The sequence below is a fragment of the Opisthorchis viverrini genome (genome assembly GCF_000715545.1).
Source record: "Opisthorchis viverrini unplaced genomic scaffold opera_v5_406, whole genome shotgun sequence".
Taxonomy (NCBI): domain Eukaryota; kingdom Metazoa; phylum Platyhelminthes; class Trematoda; order Opisthorchiida; family Opisthorchiidae; genus Opisthorchis; species Opisthorchis viverrini.
In genome coordinates this window covers 393201-411132 of record NW_008752062.1, presented here as the reverse complement: position 1 = coordinate 411132, position 17932 = coordinate 393201, and the positions used below count along the sequence as shown (strand labels likewise).

General features: G+C 43.6%; 1 protein-coding gene across 1 annotated transcript in view; it reads right to left on the bottom strand.

Moving 5' to 3' along the window:
* Nucleotides 1–17932, bottom strand: part of T265_10763 (hypothetical protein) — a gene marked incomplete at both ends in the record, with an annotated part of 26675 nt that overhangs the window by 2512 nt on the left and 6231 nt on the right. The window contains 2 exons of the mRNA XM_009177230.1: nucleotides 2096–2184; nucleotides 9492–9608. Coding sequence (XP_009175494.1) covers nucleotides 2096–2184; nucleotides 9492–9608 — 206 coding nt within the window. The remainder of the gene's footprint in view (nucleotides 1–2095; nucleotides 2185–9491; nucleotides 9609–17932) is intronic.

Sequence of the window (17932 nt, the reverse complement as noted above, 5' to 3'; positions counted from 1 at the left end):
TTAGCTTGGGCAAACTTCAAAGGTTTGAAGGAAAATCGGTTTCACTCATGGAATGGATTTCGCGACATAAAATGATGTAGCTGAATAGCCCAACCTTTTTCTGACCCTCACATCCAGGTATCCGAATCATGTGCCAGTGCCGCGCAAAACCTACACTTCAGTCCGCGGATCTCAGATCTCTTGCATTTCGTGGTGACAGTCTCAATGCATCCTCATTAATATCCAGCATCGAGGAGTAACCTTCTATCGCAGTATACCTCAAAGAAATTGCATCAATTCCATCGGTCATTTCTTCAAGGCCACATGTGTTCCCATAGTTTACACGGCGCCATGGCCAGTAGCATTCTGCCACATTTGATATATACTATTTGAAGTTTGTCAGTAGGTGAGATTATTCCAGAAAGTCCTACCACTCACCTGGTCAATTCGAAATCCATTTTCATAGATTAAATTAGAATACCGCGACTATTTATGACCAGGGAATGTGTAATGTGGATAGATTGGGTATATTTTAGACAGTAATCGCTGTCTGCAACCACAAACTGTTGTTTGGGATGTTGGTTAGGCACTGTTTATTCATTTGTATTGGGCTTTGTCGTTAAGTTAAATTGCATGGCGTTACAGTGCATTGGATTGCTGGCAATGTGTTGGATGCATTCGTTGATCGTTGACCAAATGGTCGTTGATCTGTTTGCTAAGCTTTATAATTTTCACCACTGGGTGTGGTATCACCCGGGGCACGGAGTGATGATGTCTCCTCGAATGGTGACCGAATGGTTGCAAATCGATTAGGAACCTCGGAAAACAGGTCAGCAATTGTTTGATGAGCTACCATTGCATTCCACTCTATTGTACTGTCACTGCGAATGTGAATACCTGATGAACTCGCCTCCGGGGTGTAAATCCTGCAAGGGCGTGATATTGTTGCATAGACTTTTGTGTAGCTATACGTTCACATTTCAAACAAGTCTTCTGAGTGAAAAAAACTGCAGGTGCCATTCACACACACACACACACCATCACACCACTGTGTGGTTGAAAACATCCTCAGATAGAAACTTCAGTAGACTTCTCCTGGAAATCAGAATTCGCTTCCGACCTACTAAATCAAACACGTGGTTATTGGGCGTTTGTCGAGAAAGATTGCACTTCTTCAATGATTTGAACAATAAACTAATGTTTCTAAACAACCTGTGCAAAGTCATATGATCACCACACTGGCAAAGGAGCTAGATATCTAGAAGTAAGCTAATTAAGACAAATGCAACGTAAAGTTCGAGCGCCAGTTAGTTTTTAACCCACCCTCCACAACACAAACGCGTCCGTGTGTTTAACTTTTTCTTCAAGTGAACGAGAACCTTATACAGCCTTCGCGAAAACCCTCACTCGTGGTGCCACTTATGTCCAGATCCAACTACTTGTACTGTCTGGCACCATATGTAACCATAAAGGATATTTCTTCCCGTAAGTGAAACTAATCCGTGCTAGAAGCATTGTACAGCTGCTTTATCTTCATTTGGGAGCCAGCAGAAGGGCGTATCTGTCGAGACTCATGAAGTTTCCAACCCGTGACTTCATGACTTGAGGGTTAGACACTTAACCGTTTGGTTACAGCAGTTTAGACTCAAACAGGATATATCGCCAATCATCTTTCAATCACAGAATCCACATCACATAGTCACACGTGGAGCCGTTCGAGGATCCAGTACAAGTCAATCACAATCATAGCCGAAAGTTTAAATGTTCAAACTACTAGCCGGAAGGTCGCTGGTTCGAGACTCTCCACTGGATTTTCGCGACATGCGCACTGCGGACGGGTCCCAATAAGGATGGAACAGCTGTAAACTGCTTCTCGGTTTTCCGGCGCGCACTGATTTTACCTAAGAGATAAAACTATTAAACCTCAGTTCAACTTGGTGAAGAGATTACTGTAGGCGGTACTTTACTCGTCCTCATATTGAAAGTTTCTGTGTTAAAATTGTGCGGGAACTCTCTGAGATGCGCATTAACTTGCCACAACTTGGATTGAAGACCTACAGCCGTATGCTCAAATCTTGCTGGTTGTATTAACGTTTAGAACAAAAGAGAAACTCACGCCTGTTTTGGAATCAGTCCGAGGGTCTTGCAGAATTGATCAAGTGTAATCTGTCCGGTATTGTCAGTGTCAAATACGCGGAGAAATGTCTAAAATGCCAGAAAAATAACAAGTTTGATTTGCGGGGTGGAAACGTTGGTCATTGTGACGGACGTTCTGACCGACGTTTGGATATTCAAAGTGATGAGACTCCTGAGGTTTGGAATCACTGAATCAGATTCGGTGGGATATAGGAGATGCTATCTCTCCAAATAGAGGACATCACCGGAAGAAGCATTGCGTCTCTTCAAAGTGGGTGACCCCTCCTTTGGCAACAAGGAGCATATCCATGTCCGATTATTCTGCAAACGAAGGCCAGCTAACCGTCTTCGGGCTTTCAGCCGATTTGTTCTCCTGCCATAAAAGGTAACTTCTACCGAGTTTTAGATGCTGCTCCGAAGGAAAGCAAACGGTAACTTTGCTCGTAGTTTCGCTATAGTTGTGTTTCACTTGCAAAAGTCTCTCCCCAGTGAAATCGACACACCTTCAAATTATTAGTTATGTTCAAACTGGAAACTATTGTTGCCAAGCGACGAAACCCCGCCAAACGACACACCAGTCGGATGACAGAGCACGCTTGAACGCGGTTGGCAGTCAGTCGAGTGTCATCTCCCGTCACAAGCTAACTTATTTCCCAGGTTAGATTTATACACCATTTTTGACAACACTGGATTTATTGACCTCCCTGGGAAAACAAAATTGCTTTAACGTTAAAAATACATGCACATAATAGGTTTATTTCAGTCTGGTCTCACTTTAATAGCCACGCGATTTCTGCTGCCACGTGACACATTAGAATCCATAATTGAAATGCGAATCTCCTAGGTTGATCAATTTTCACACGCTGAAATATGTTCACGCCGTAGGGCCAATGAGAAAGCCTTTGGAGGGAAAGTCTAATGCTAATTGAGTAACAACGCGTAACGAGGCTGTCAAAGCGATTAGTTCATCGGACCAGCCAGACAGGCATTCGAAAAGAAATCAGTTTCAACATGAACGGAGTTGTCTCCCCGACGACAATAGTTTTCGTTGTCTTTTTGAGTATGCCATATCCCAGTAGGGCGTCTTACCACTTACTGGTGCATTAGATTGCAGTGTGCGTGTATTTATTGATCTCGACATGCTCTAACTGCTAAGCTGCTGAAGGGGCCCTCGTAGGAATTACTCGATTCCCGAATTCTTGTTCGGAAAAGCCTGCAACTAATGCTACCCGTTTGCTTCTTTGCGGTGGTCTGTTCGCATGGATGTAGCATTACGACACTCATCCCTGCCATGATGGATACAAATGTGCCATGTTTCCTTCACGAGGGCCCGGGGTCTTCTCGGTCCCAATTCGTTCATCTGTAACACCCTTCCGGTACCTAGCTGCCATGCCACCCGGAGGAAACACGAGGGCTGGGATATTGCCAGGTTATCCAAGCCTAGACAGGGGAAGTCGAGAGGCAGAGGTCGGGTTTGAACCACGGACCTTCCGGTCAGTAAACTCGCGCTTGGGCCATCTCGCCCCAGTTCATCGATCCCTCGTGCAGTGAGTGTAATAAACGAAGCGGTTACTTGCTCCTGGACCGCAACGGTTTGCCTGCTGTTACGTATAATCCGGATCGAATCACCGTCTTTTCATATACCTATTGGTTTTTGCATGCATCATATTATCTCTTGGGTTGTTGATGCGTTTTCCTATACCGATTCAAGATGGCCTTCCACAGGATCCCCCTTGCGGCTCGGAATTTGCTTAGAGGATACTTCTTCTGAATGCATATCGAGCACAGTTCTCACTTCAATCCTCAAGGAACAGAGCAAATGGTGATACCTGGGTAGAGAAGTTCTCTGTCACGAGTTTTCTCAAGCGCACATCTGGCAGCCGCTCATGTCAGTCAGACCGTTAACCGGTGTTTTTAATTCACGCTTAAATCTCTTTTTTTGTTCTGTTGGTTTGAGGACGATACAAATCTGGCAGGTTCCTAAGTTGTAGTAAAATTCCGTAAAGCCGTCCAACCTGAAGACATCGGCCCTTGTGGGTGATGAATTTCTCAGGTATGTCCAACCGCACGAGTACATTTTTCTTGTTTCTGCATTTTGATCCGTAGTCACGATTGTCTCGAGCTTTTCGTCACTGGGTTAAACCCATCCATCTCCCTTACTCGTGCCTAGCAGCCAGTTTGAATTGAATGTATCAGTCATACTCAACTCTTTGGTTCTTTGTACACTTGAGAATGCAGAGGAATACGCAACAACCTCTCAGCATTCCAGAATACACACCTCAGAAAATAATATAACGCCATCACGATCAATTTGGTCTTGGTTAACTGGAGCAGTCATTGTCGTTGCTTCACTGGCATATATGCAAACATTTTCGGGCTCCAACCCGTTCTGGGCATTCATCTCTGTCAGGAATCGACTCATGGCGCACAGAGAGACCAATTGTGGTCAATTAGAACGAGGAAAAGTGATGCAGGGTGGGCAGAGTGACGTGATAGCACACCCCTGGAAGTCCATGTAGCTCACGTGACGTTGCTTTTCATTTCTGTTCGGTACAGCTTCGATTTGTTTGGCCGCTGGACACCGTCACCCCAGTGTCCAGGAATAAAAACAAAGCCAATCGGCTTTTGAAAAGTACATGGATATTTCCCGAAACAAAATCAAATCGTTATGGGTTATCCGTGAGTAAGGAGGATTATTATTTTAGCGGACACGTGACTAAAAGTCGAGTTCAGGGGGTGAGCGATCGTCCTGTTGAGGAGATTTTGATATGTATGGGGAGATTTGGGATTTTGAACGCCATTTCTTGTTGTAACTGGAGCCCTTCTATGCCTTTATTTAGTAGTGTCCACTTCGAACCGGTAACTCCCCACCCGGTTACTAGATGAGGGCTCAGCATTGTGACTAATTCTTAATTAGATAGGATATTACGCAACTTTTCCTTCCAGTCACACAGACCATATGATTTGGTCACGTACAGAACAATGATGAATAAGCGACGCTCTATGCTGCGATTTAGTCACACTACTGATTTGCTTCTTGTCACCGGGTAACTAAGTATTCAAACTACTGTTCCGGAGATCGTGGATTCAAGACTCTCTGCTGACATTCCGCGAAATGTCTACTGCTGATGATTCCCAATAGGGAAGAGCTTTTTGGCCAATCAACATAGACTGGATTCACTAACAGGATGAAATATCGATTGAAAATATAGAATAGACAAAGGAAGTTTGTGCTGCACTAGAACTCGAGTAGCATGTAGACGGATTGGAAAGATATGATGACAACGATGTCATTGAGTTTCCGAGACGAATCCCATGGTATAATAAAACGGCATAAGAGGACGGGAAACTAGCGGATTTCGGAGTTGAGAAGAGACTAGGAAAACTGACTTTAACACCCTTCCGGTGACCGAAGGTGTAAACTAAGACGGTTGACTTTTGCGAGAGACTCACCTGGAACTCAGCTGAATCTCTCGTTTGTGATGTTCCCAGGCAACTGAATGTGCTACACTAGGCTGCCTCGTGCTTCCGTAGCTACGATATTCGAGATATCGCGATACACGTATATTCTTAATGCACCAGTCATAAGGTTGCTGAGTGAGAGAGATTAGGCTGGGTTCCAGGTGAGTCTCTCGAAAAACCAAATTTGTTTGCAAATGAGTATAGTTCGCTAACTTCGTGCAATTTGGTTGCAAATAGAACATAGGGTTGACGGAAAGTCGGGGACTGCGCCTACGTGATGAGTCCCAAGAAGGACGAAACCGGTTGTGGGCTGTCGACGAATTTTCAGCAACCTTATGAGTAGTGCATTACGAATATACGTGTATCGCGATATATCGAGACACGAGACGGCCTGATGAAGTTGTCTGAAAATATCACAAACGACAGATTCGGCTGGGTTCCAGGTGAGTCTCTCGAAAAACCAAATTAGTTTGCAAATAAGTGTATTTCGCTAAGACGGTTGACATTCTGTCACGTGCGTCCTCACGAAGGTGGAGCCGCAGATGTCTCACTGTTTTATCTACGTGCGTGCTTCCACAAGTACGTTTCAGTGTAACTGCAAACTTGAACCAGTTTTTTTTCACAAACTACGAAGTTAAGGGCTGCACTTCTGCCACACAGAATGCATCACACACTTCAAAACTTAGATGGCCATTTTATAGGGTCTATGACCGACAACAATTGCTGAACTTTGAGATTCGTTCACTTTGTACTTGAATGGTATACTAACGTTGGCAGCACAGCACATTCTTGCTTTCTACATATTCAGTTCGTTTGCTTTCCGAAGGACATTGGTTGCGGTTTGTTCGTGCATCCGGACGGATGGAGAGAACTGCATTGATCGTTGTTCAGGACAAACGTCTTCAAATTTCTGTCTTAGATTTCGGATACTCATTTGAAGATTCTTGCACAAGGCAACTAGTTCATAGCTGTGTGTCCACTAGCAAGGCAAGGGCACCTTGTTACTCTCTGAATAGGTTGGAACCAGGGAAATACCTTTGATAAAGAAACGGATCACTTCGTGACCAGGATGAAATGATCCGCCTGTTTCAAGTATTCCCTTTTGGGATTACCGTGTTTTCCGCTACATTTGAAGACATTAGGACAGGGAATTGCTCCACAAAAAGGGCATCACAGAGCGTCTTCGGAAAAGTGCTTGCTGCAATTAGCTATCTAGATCAGGACGTTTGAAAGGCGAACTAGTAAACACTACGATTTTTCGTTTGGTTGGACGTCAATTCTGGTCTTCAAATTGGTCCGAATTACGGTAGTTCTCCGCTATCTGAACAACGCTCTGAGTTACATGCGAGAAGCCGGGGGGCATTGAGAAAGACCGGAATAAAAATTTTTTCGAGCTGCTCCTCAGATTGAACAACCCTTTAAAACAAACTTCCGTTAAAGTCTGATTCTGTGCTCTTTCGATCCTGCTAAAACTCCTACCATACGCGACCAAAACAAAAACTGGTTCAGAGTCCAAAAAGTTGACAACTTTGAGTTTGAGCAACCTCAATGGAACCTCGGAAACATTGCAAATAGCATCATATGCAAATCGGCGCTTTGAGTTACTTTGGTGACCACTGAGATATTGATGAGACATGTTTCGACATGCTCGTTCGACGGTCATTCTGATGCGTTCCAATGAAGTAAGCTTTGCTGGAACGAACTTTTCCTATGCACAGAGAATGCTTTCAAATGGCATCATTAGGTCATTTTACTTTTGTAAAAAGTCACTTCTCAAAACTGATTTCTTTCACCTGTAATTTGAACGCTTTGAACACCGGATAACTTAGTTTTTTTCGGAAGTATCCTTTCTTTGGAGACGCTCAATTGGTAGTTAGCGTCCTTAAAAGCCACGTTCTCAATTTTTCTAAAAGGTGACTAGAGTCAAAATGACGATGTGGTTGTTGATGACAGTTTAGAACCCAGATACGACCATCGATGTTACAGGGACCAGAAAATATCGGAAATTTATGTCACACATATGTGCCAGTACTAGGCAGAGATATCTGACAGTAAACCAAATAAATTGACGCCACTAACTCACCTCGGGAAACCCCTCTTCAATGTNACTCAACTGAATCTCTCGTTTATGATATTCCGTTGAGTCGGTAGTTTTGCGCTTTCTGAACAACGTTCGGAGAAGCCTGGAGGCACTGAGAAAGGCCGGAAAAACTTTCCGAGCTCCTCAGATTGAACAACCCTTTAAAAAAACTTCCGTTTAAGTCCGATTCAGAGCTCATTCGATCCTACTGGAATTTCAACTATACGCGACCAAAACCAAAACTGGTTCAGAGTGAGCAACCTCACTGGTACCTCGGAAACATAGGGGATACCTTCATATGTGAATCGGCGCTCTCGGTTACTTTGGCAGCCACTGAGCTATTGATGAGACGTTTCGACGTATTCGTTCGGCGGTCATTCTGATGCGTGCCCCATGAAGTTAGCTTTGCTGGAACACACTTTTCCTATGCATAGAGAATGCTTTCAAATGGCATCATTAGGTCATTTTACTTTCGTAAAAAGTCACTTTTCAAAACTCACTCCTTTCACCTGTAATTTGAACACCGGACAACTCAGTTTTTTTCGGAGACACTCAATTGGTAGTTGGCATCCTTAAAAGCCACGTCCTTAATTTTTCTAGAAGGCGATTAGAGCCAAAATGGCGAGGTGGTTGTTGATGACAGTTTAGCACCCTGAAACGACCATTGATGTTACAGGGACCAGAAAATATCGGAANTGCACAAGGCAACTAGTTCATAGCTGTGTGTCCACTAGCAAGGCAAGGGCACCTTGTTACTCTCTGAATAGGTTGGAACCAGGGAAATACCTTTGATAAAGAAACGGATCACTTCGTGACCAGGATGAAATGATCCGCCTGTTTCAAGTATTCCCTTTTGGGATTACCGTGTTTTCCGCTACATTTGAAGACATTAGTACAGGGAATGGCTCCACAAAAAGGGCATCACAGAGCGTCTTCGGAAAAGTGCTTGCTGCAATTAGCTATCTAGATCAGGACGTTTGAAAGGCGAACTAGTAAACACTACGATTTTTCGTTTGGTTGGACGTCAATTCTGGTCTTCAAATTGGTCCGAATTACGGTAGTTCTCCGCTATCTGAACAACGCTCTGAGTTACATGCGAGAAGCCGGGGGGCATTGAGAAAGACCGGAATAAAAATTTTTTCGAGCTGCTCCTCAGATTGAACAACCCTTTAAAACAAACTTCCGTTAAAGTCTGATTCTGTGCTCTTTCGATCCTGCTAAAACTCCTACCATACGCGACCAAAACAAAAACTGGTTCAGAGTCCAAAAAGTTGACAACTTTGAGTTTGAGCAACCTCAATGGAACCTCGGAAACATTGCAAATAGCATCATATGCAAATCGGCGCTTTGAGTTACTTTGGTGACCACTGAGATATTGATGAGACATGTTTCGACATGCTCGTTCGACGGTCATTCTGATGCGTTCCAATGAAGTAAGCTTTGCTGGAACGAACTTTTCCTATGCACAGAGAATGCTTTCAAATGGCATCATTAGGTCATTTTACTTTTGTAAAAAGTCACTTCTCAAAACTGATTTCTTTCACCTGTAATTTGAACGCTTTGAACACCGGATAACTTAGTTTTTTTCGGAAGTATCCTTTCTTTGGAGACGCTCAATTGGTAGTTAGCGTCCTTAAAAGCCACGTTCTCAATTTTTCTAAAAGGTGACTAGAGTCAAAATGACGATGTGGTTGTTGATGACAGTTTAGAACCCAGATACGACCATTGATGTTACAGGGACCAGAAAATATCGGAAATTTATGTCACACATATGTGCCAGTACTAGGCAGAGATATCTGACAGTAAACCAAATAAATTGACGCCACTAACTCACCTCGGGAAACCCCTCTTCAATGTTGTTTTCTTGAGAATAGGTTCGTAGGTCTTTTAGGGAGATCACCTCACGATTGTCAGCATCCAGTGCGAAAAAAGCCTCGAGGAATGCGTCCATCTGTGAGGAAAGTTCACACATGGTGGGGTAACAAACGGCGATAAATAAGTTTCTTGTCCCAACTGGAATAGTTGAGATATTAAAACCGTGCGTGTTTGAACAGAATGAATAACTGGGTTTGGGTATGGCACCAGTCTGCCAGTCCATTAACCTCTCGATAATTATGTAACGACAGTCCGCCAATTCATCGAATGTTGGCCCATGCTGACAAATCCTAAACAGGTTTATTTACCTGAGTCCGCATTGATTTTTACGCCATTTCTTGTTCGGTATTTGTGCACAATGAAATCGGTTGTGCGTGAACACGGACGTGCTGAGGTCACAGCCACTTCTCATTACCATGGCAACTCACGGAACTTTTACGAGCAAAGTCCGATGAGCCGTACGCTTAGAATGCGTTGCCGGTATCGATCGATCACTGTGCGTCGCAAAATTCGATATCGGTCCGCTCTGCATTGTCTTTTTTCAGTGAGAGCGCGTTGTGTTTATGGACCCTTGTGAAATTCAGGGTCAGTGCAGGATAACAGGGACGAATTTAACCAAGTATGGCGCCTCATTTAACGAAGCAAAGGCGAAGGAATTTGGTCTTGAAACGGGTGCGTATGTTTAAGGGCTATTGGGCTGTTATCCTTGCTATGATTGCATCTGACTGTATACCCAATTCAGAGACACGAGCTTGGTTCAAATCTAGAAACCTACACGCGATTAACCATTTACCGAGCGCACAAATTTGATCAGAAAATTTTGAGCGTCTGATCTGGAACAGCACTTTCAGTAGTCGCTGGTGGGCTCTAACCTCAAATCACAAAGAAAAGGGAACCATGGGCTTGTGATGTTTCGAGGCAGCTGGGTTTCAGCTGGGTTCCAGGTGAGTCGCAAAACCAAATTAGTTTGCAAACGAATGTATTTCGCTTATATTCGTTCGTATTTTTCCTTGAGCGAACATCCTACTCATAAGGTTGCTGAAAGCTTTTGACAGACCATAACGCTGGTTTCACCCCGACTTCCTATCAACCCGATGTTCCACTTGAACCCAACACTGTATGCTTTCAGCGAAGTACATCTATTTTCCGTATACTTTGAGGAACGAAACTGACAAGGATACTATCCATCTGGTAAGAAAATAACATCTGCCAAGTGAAGGCGGATGGTTACGCGTCAGGTTTTTGGATGTCACGGAAACCGCCAGTCACGGTAACACAAAAGTTCCACAAAGTTGACAATCAAACGCTGTAAGTGAAACTGATACGAAATATCAATAGCCCCATTTAACCATTGATTTCCAGGCCATTTAATATTTCCCTGTCGTAACCATTCTTTTGATTTCGGCGTGGTANGGGCTCTAACCTCAAATCACAAAGAAAAGGGAACCATGGGGATCACCACCACATTGACGCAATAATGATTTTCGTTCGTTCGTAATGTACTACTCATAAGGTTGCTGAAAATTCGTCGACAGCCCACGACCGGTTTCGGCCTTCTTGGAGCTCATCAAGTAGGAGCAGTCCCCTAGTTTCCTTCAACCTTATGTTCTACTTGAAACTAAATTGCAAACTTAGCGAATTACACTGATTTGCAAACTAATTTGGTTTTGCGAGAGACTCACCTGGAACCAAGCTAAATCTCTCGCCTGTTCGCAGGCAGCTAGGTTTCAGCTGGGTTCCAGGTGAGTCTCTCGCAAAACCAAATTAGTTTGCAAATCAGTGTAATTCGCTAAGTTTGCAATTTAGTTTCAAGTAGAACATGAACATCCTAAAGGTTGCTGAAAGCTTTTGACGGATCATAACACTGGTTTCGCCCCGACTTCCTATCAACCCGATGTTCCACTTGAACACAACACTGTATGCTTTCAGCGAAGTACATCCATTTTCCGTATACTTTGAGGAAGATACACTAAAAAGAAACTGACAAAAATCCAGCTTGTAAAAATAAATGACATCTGCCAAGTGAAGGCGGATGGTCACGCATCCGTTTTTTTGGATGGCACGGGAATCGCCAGCCACGATAACACAAAAGTTCCACAAAGTTGACAATCAAACGCTGTTAGTAAAGTTGATACGAAATATCAATAGCCCCATTTAACCATTGATTTCCAGGCCATTTCCCCGACGTAACTATTCTTTCGGTTTTGGCTTGGTATCATTGCGGTGGGCACTTGCTACGATTGAATAAGGTAGGAAACGAGATGCATAATCTTTCACCGTGCACCTAAGAAGTAAGGTTCGAACGAATGAACCGGACTGCCCATCTTGTGCCACAAAACAAATCATACCTGTCTGAGCTTGTTTTCCGAAAAACGTGTGACCGACCGACCAGTCAAGTCTTGTGGATGGAGGGAAGATCTTGTTGTCCGTTTTCGGAGCTCAGCTGCTGGTTACAAGTTAACTGACAAGTTGAACAGAGACGTAAATAAAAAAATCAATACCAAGTCTGTTGAGACTGTCGTTTGGACTTGGTGCAACCAACTCACAGCTCTTCGTGGAATGCCATCAAGGAGCAGAGTACAACACTCCTGTTATGAGAATGAGTGATTACATCCAAGACTAGTGCGTACGGCTAGTGCTCATGGGCAATCAAATAAGAAGTCCGCCTTGGAGGGGTTTACGTGTATACTATTGACTGTGGTTTGACTTTCACAGCTAGTAAACTACGGACAGAAACATTTGCGTTAAAGTTATCTTCATATTCTCACTGTTACTGATGAGTGCCTTCAGGGTGATGGATTTTTTGTGAACTTCAAAGGTGAGCCAAATGCATGGAAGCTTCAAGCAAACCCGATTCTTTCATCCATTTCAACTAAGCCACTGAAATACGGGGAGGAACAGCCAGAAATGCGTCAGATTTGATTGTCTATCGCGACCTACGCTAGTCGTTTATAAGCTAACTCTACCTAGTCAACGGTACTCTCAGTCGGTGACAACGTGAAAACGGTATTTGTTAGTGCACGTGACTATTGCTCAGTCAAGGACAAAGTCGCTGGTTGGATGCACCCAGACCCTGATGCAACCAATCTGTATTGTGTAGTAAAGACTGGGTAATGAAGATTGCTACCTGTCAGCGAGATGGGGCTATTCTGATTCTGGCTCAGATTGTTCAGCTGTAGCCTCCATTCAGTGCTCGGCTGCCATGCCACCAGAATGAAGCACAAGGAGTGGGATACTGTCAGGTTACCCAAGCCTAGACAGGGGAAGTCGAGAGACAGAGGTCGGGTTAGAACCACGGGCCTTCCAGGCAGTAAATGTGAGTTTGAAAAACTGAGCCATCTCATCCCTCTGATTCTGGCTCACTCGATATTGTTTCAGATTACTTTGCGGTGCCCATGAGTGACTTCACATTCAATGATATTTTTCACGCTGCAACCATGAACAGAAGCACTTATAGGGTCTTATGCCAAAATGTACACTTCCTTCGCCTTATTCCCCTTTCTCGCTGGTGATATTTGAAGTCAAAAAGAATTCAGTTCTCGTTATGTATTCAATAGGTTGACATGTGAAGGGAAACGGCGAACAGACTGAATCATAGCTTATCACACCATGGCTGGACAGTGGATATTGGAAATCGGCCAATGAACGCTACGATTCGGCAGCACATCAGCTGATCGGCACGTCAGCATATCAGCTGATCAGCGCGCCAGCCACGGACACTCAGACTCAGGACGCGAACTTGGTCACTGTGATCTGGATGTTTGACCTTGAGACCGCACTAGACTGCACTTCTTTGAATCCGGGGTGGTTGTTGCTTTACACTTAATTAGACACTAACCGAAGCGGAAGACTAAGCCGGTTGGTTACAAACTAACAAAAAATACGCTTGATGTCACAAAAAATATCCCAAAAATCCCAGTAAGTCACTCGTAGAATTAAATTCCAAGTGAAAAAGAGTACAGCTCAGTTGTTATGCATTTCATTTATCCTAGGAAAGTTTGTCACAGCAAAATTGCCAATATTCTACCGAAAATGAATCTTCCAGTGCCCTATGTCTTTGAAACAAAGTGGTCATTAAATTGTCGAGTTTCTCATCCAATTTATCCATCACTGAAATGTGTGGTAGATGGGTGCGAGGAAGCCTGGAATAATGGGGGAACGTAAAGCAGGTTATATATAATACCCACATTTTATCCCACTACCTCATTCAATTCTCTACGTCTCAGATGCTCGCACGAAGTTTCCAAGTATTTTTATTGGTTCCTTGTGGACTAGGAAACTTCTTCATTCAATGTGGTCGGGATATATAATGATTACCGAACGAAATTTATATAGTTTAAGTAGCCACAACCTTGATCCTATAGCACATGTCGGAAGGCGTCCATGTAGAACTATGTGCATGTGACAAAGGGAAGACTTTCTAATTCATTCATTCTACCAAGCGCATCTCTCATTTGAGGGTCTGTCACGCAAGCACGCTATCAACAACGTTATCTCTTTTGATCGCTCTCAATACATTTATCAATTTCATCTATTCTTGTGTTCTTTGGAACACGATTTTTAACTCTGTGTTACCGTGGGACCTTGGTTCGTCATCCAAGTATTTCCGGTATTTCACGACAAGCAGTTATGCTATGTTCTTCCACACTTTTCAAGTTTAAAAAACGCTTGACAGACCAGGTTCTGTATTTCAGCCGAATCTTTATTATGGGTTACGTCCAGCGTTCTCACGGGGTTTGTGTTGTGGGTACTTGAACCGGATTCTTCAAGGCTATGTCTCGCGTTGGGATCAGGGTAAAAAACAAGCCCACTCGGTGGATTTTGCGTTCACCATGCTGTGGATGACTGGACAACGCAACCACGACTGAAAATCACTGAGGCTCACTGTCTTGACCACTGTAAGCTGTTCGAGTGGCACACGTAGGGCCACTTTTCTGCACCGAGCTTGTCGATTAGCCTGACTCCATTAACCTTACCTTGAAGTCTATAGCATAGAAGGTCATAGGGGTTGTTCATTCATTAGCCTGACTTCATTAACCTTACCTTGAAGTCTGTAGCATAGAAGGTCATAGGGGTTGTTCATTCTGATATCGTGGCATTTCATGCACCTTAGCACACCACGTTATAGTGGATGTGGAATGGACTCAAGAGCGGGGATCGTACGACCTCAAGGTCAAGAACCCAGACACCCGAACACTCGGGTTCGTGTCCTGATTCTGGGTCCTCTCACTGAGGCCCGATGTACGATGACTTTGTAGGCCGACAAAATATTGTGTTCGTTTGTGTTCAAATAAATTGGAAGACAACACGGACAAACATACAGCAACCCGCGCAGGCGCCACCCTGGTTTCTCGGGCTTGCATCAAAGATTAACTGATAAAAGAACGATTTAGGAGGCCAGGGATATCACCTCCATTACGACCGAAAAAATCAAGTTTTGTTGTGTGCAACCATCAGCGCCTTTGAGTTGCTCATTAGGTATTTAATTCGCTAACCAAAACACGAATTTTTTCATCGGCAAATACACAGACACAGTAACTCACCCCTTCCATCATACTTATTATAATAGTTCGTCTGAGACTAGTTTTCCTGCGGTAAGTCAGGAAATTTGCATCTGTCCACTGGACTGTTCTGTGCAGTCGTACACTTGCTCTGTTAGTTCATTGGCCATTGCGATAAATCAATAAACATTCGAATCCAATCACCTTTCAGTTCGTTAGCTGACACCGTTAGAGTTATGTAAAAATCTACTCAGGATTAAGCAGAACTGATCCGTAATTGATCCTCATGTGACCGGACAGGAATGCTTAATTTCCTGAACCCCTTAAGTGGCCTTTACGAAACCAATCTGTAAGCCGACCCATTCGTGGTGTTTCGACGCCACCTCATCCACACATCGGACTGAATAGTTCACGAAGGCAAGACAAAGAGTGAATTGCGTACTGCCCAATGATGTTATTACTGTTAAAGATCAGTCTACCATTTGGTGCACAGTCTGTGCCATAGTCCAGTTCCCTTATGCTAAACCATCGTATCCAAGTATTCTTGTGAACCTATTTAATTCGAACCATCCAACGATGAGTGACTACTCATCCTCGCCCATTTTCGATCCTCTGTTTTCATCGATTATGGGTATTTTCAGGGTGGTCTTGATTCATTCAGTTTCAGACTGACATTGGCTTTGAACGAGCTCCTATCTGAATACATTTGACGCATGAAAAAGAATTCGCTCTGTGTCACACATGAATATATCGATCGATTAGTCGAGAGTGTAATGCAACCCTTTCGCTTGAATGTCGTTACGTACCTGCTGACTGGTAACAATGAATCCATGTTCGCAACGCTCACTACTTCCCTTGGTTCTCTATTGGTCGTTTTCGAGAGGCAGTGATGTTCAGCTAAACATCTCCCACGTTCACGAATACTTTGATGCAGTTCACTCAGATTAATCTCAGTTTCCAGTCAAGCTTCCTCTGTTTACTCCCACTGTGTTATCTACCATGATGACTATTACTGCAGTCGATAAATTGCAGTTCATTAAAAGATGCAATCAATAATTCGTAACGTAAATGATTGTGAGTGAGCGATGATCAAACTGGTTCGTACTACGATTCCACTGAATCAATTAAGATGCTTTGGGGCATGTTGAACTGGACCTACACTACAGAAAACCGTCTATCAAAGGTGATGCCTCAAATCCATTTGGAATGCACAAAAGGTGTCGGTCACTTCAGACACATTTAACTCGACAAGCGCTGTTGGAATTCGTCATATTACAGCCCATAATTATTCGTATTTTTGGCAGTCGTAACCGAGCTGAACCTGATACTCTCTCGAGTGCAAGCCCACTTTCTTCAAGTGTGTCATCTTGTGACAGGTGATTGACAATCTCTGAATACCAGTGTCGTTCTGTGTAAAGTAAACAATACATGATTAAAATTCTCTATTAGAATTCAGGGATAAGAGAAGATCTGTTTTATTGATGTACACCAAAAGTTTGGATAAAAATAGACTGAGAACCTAGCTACAGTGGCGATTTATCCTGCCGGCGTTCTTGCCGATGATTGATTGCTTAACTACTCATCGGTGGAATGGCTGCCTGCATATCAAGTACCAAACATTATATATATATATATAAATACTTTCTTCTTTTCCCGCAAATAGAAACTGTCGAATAAGATTCGATGGAGCTTGAACAAAGAAACAACGTTCAGAGCCCATGGACTGATTTAGTGAAGTACGCTTTGACGCTAAGCAGTAGCGAGCCGGACGAGCGGGATTTGAAACAGACCAGAGACCGTCAACGTCGGTTTTTTTAATATATTAGCTAAGCTTACACTCTCCCGCGATCAATTTTACACTCTCCAGTGATCACCATTAGAATGACAGATAGACTCTATCATTCCAAAATGAATCACTGGGTTTTGAAACCGATACTTCTGCTTGGAAGGAACATGCTACTCACAAGGTTGCTGATAAGTGTTGGACAGCCCACGTCTCGTTTCCCCCTTCTTGGAGCTCATCAAATCAGTCTCACTTGAGCCAGCCACTGCAACTTATTGTGCGGATAAGTACCTTCCGCGTATCCCGTTCACTTTGAGTTCGAGAAGAACATAAGGTTGACGGATGCTGTGAAATTGCGCCGACATGATCAGTTCCGAGAAGGACCAAGTCGGTCACAGACTGTTTTAAGCGACCTTATGAGTAGCGCGTCGTATCTAAGTGTACTGCGGTATTTCGAATGTCAGTGTGCAAATGAGGGCTTTTCGCGTAACTAAACTTCTGATCTTTATATTATATAAAACCGATTTTTATGTAACATATCGGCTAACTGATCAAGGTAAATTGGGCCAAGGACGGATGAAATTTTGCACAAATTTGTACTGTACTTTGGCTACCAGACTTCGAGTGTCTTAAGTATGCTAAAAAAACAAGGTATTTGTTGTCAGATCACCTTTCCAAAATGAAGGCACCCATAGAAGTCAGGTTCAAGGTGACAATTTGAAGCCATTTGATGAGTCAAATGAAGCGATGAAGCGATCCGAGTTCTCTTCACTCTTCCAGGTATACAAGTTGATGAAACTAACGGGGAGCAATTGTTCAATCCACTGCAGTCGGGCTACAAATTTACGGTTTTATTTTAGACCAAGCAAACGATGGACTGAAAGCCTTCAGTTATCGTATCAAGAATAGATGTCTCGGGCTGTTAGCTCGCGTAGTGATTGATGTGCGTCGTGAAGTATCTCATTGCTTCAGCGATAAATGTGGCTTGTGATTCCGCTCCACTCATTACGTCCTCTACCCAACTTGACTCTATGTTGGATGGTTCGCCAACTCACTTGTCCGTTCTGTCTGTGTGCTTATCCGTTTTCACCGGCACAGCCACCGAACCCGCCACTC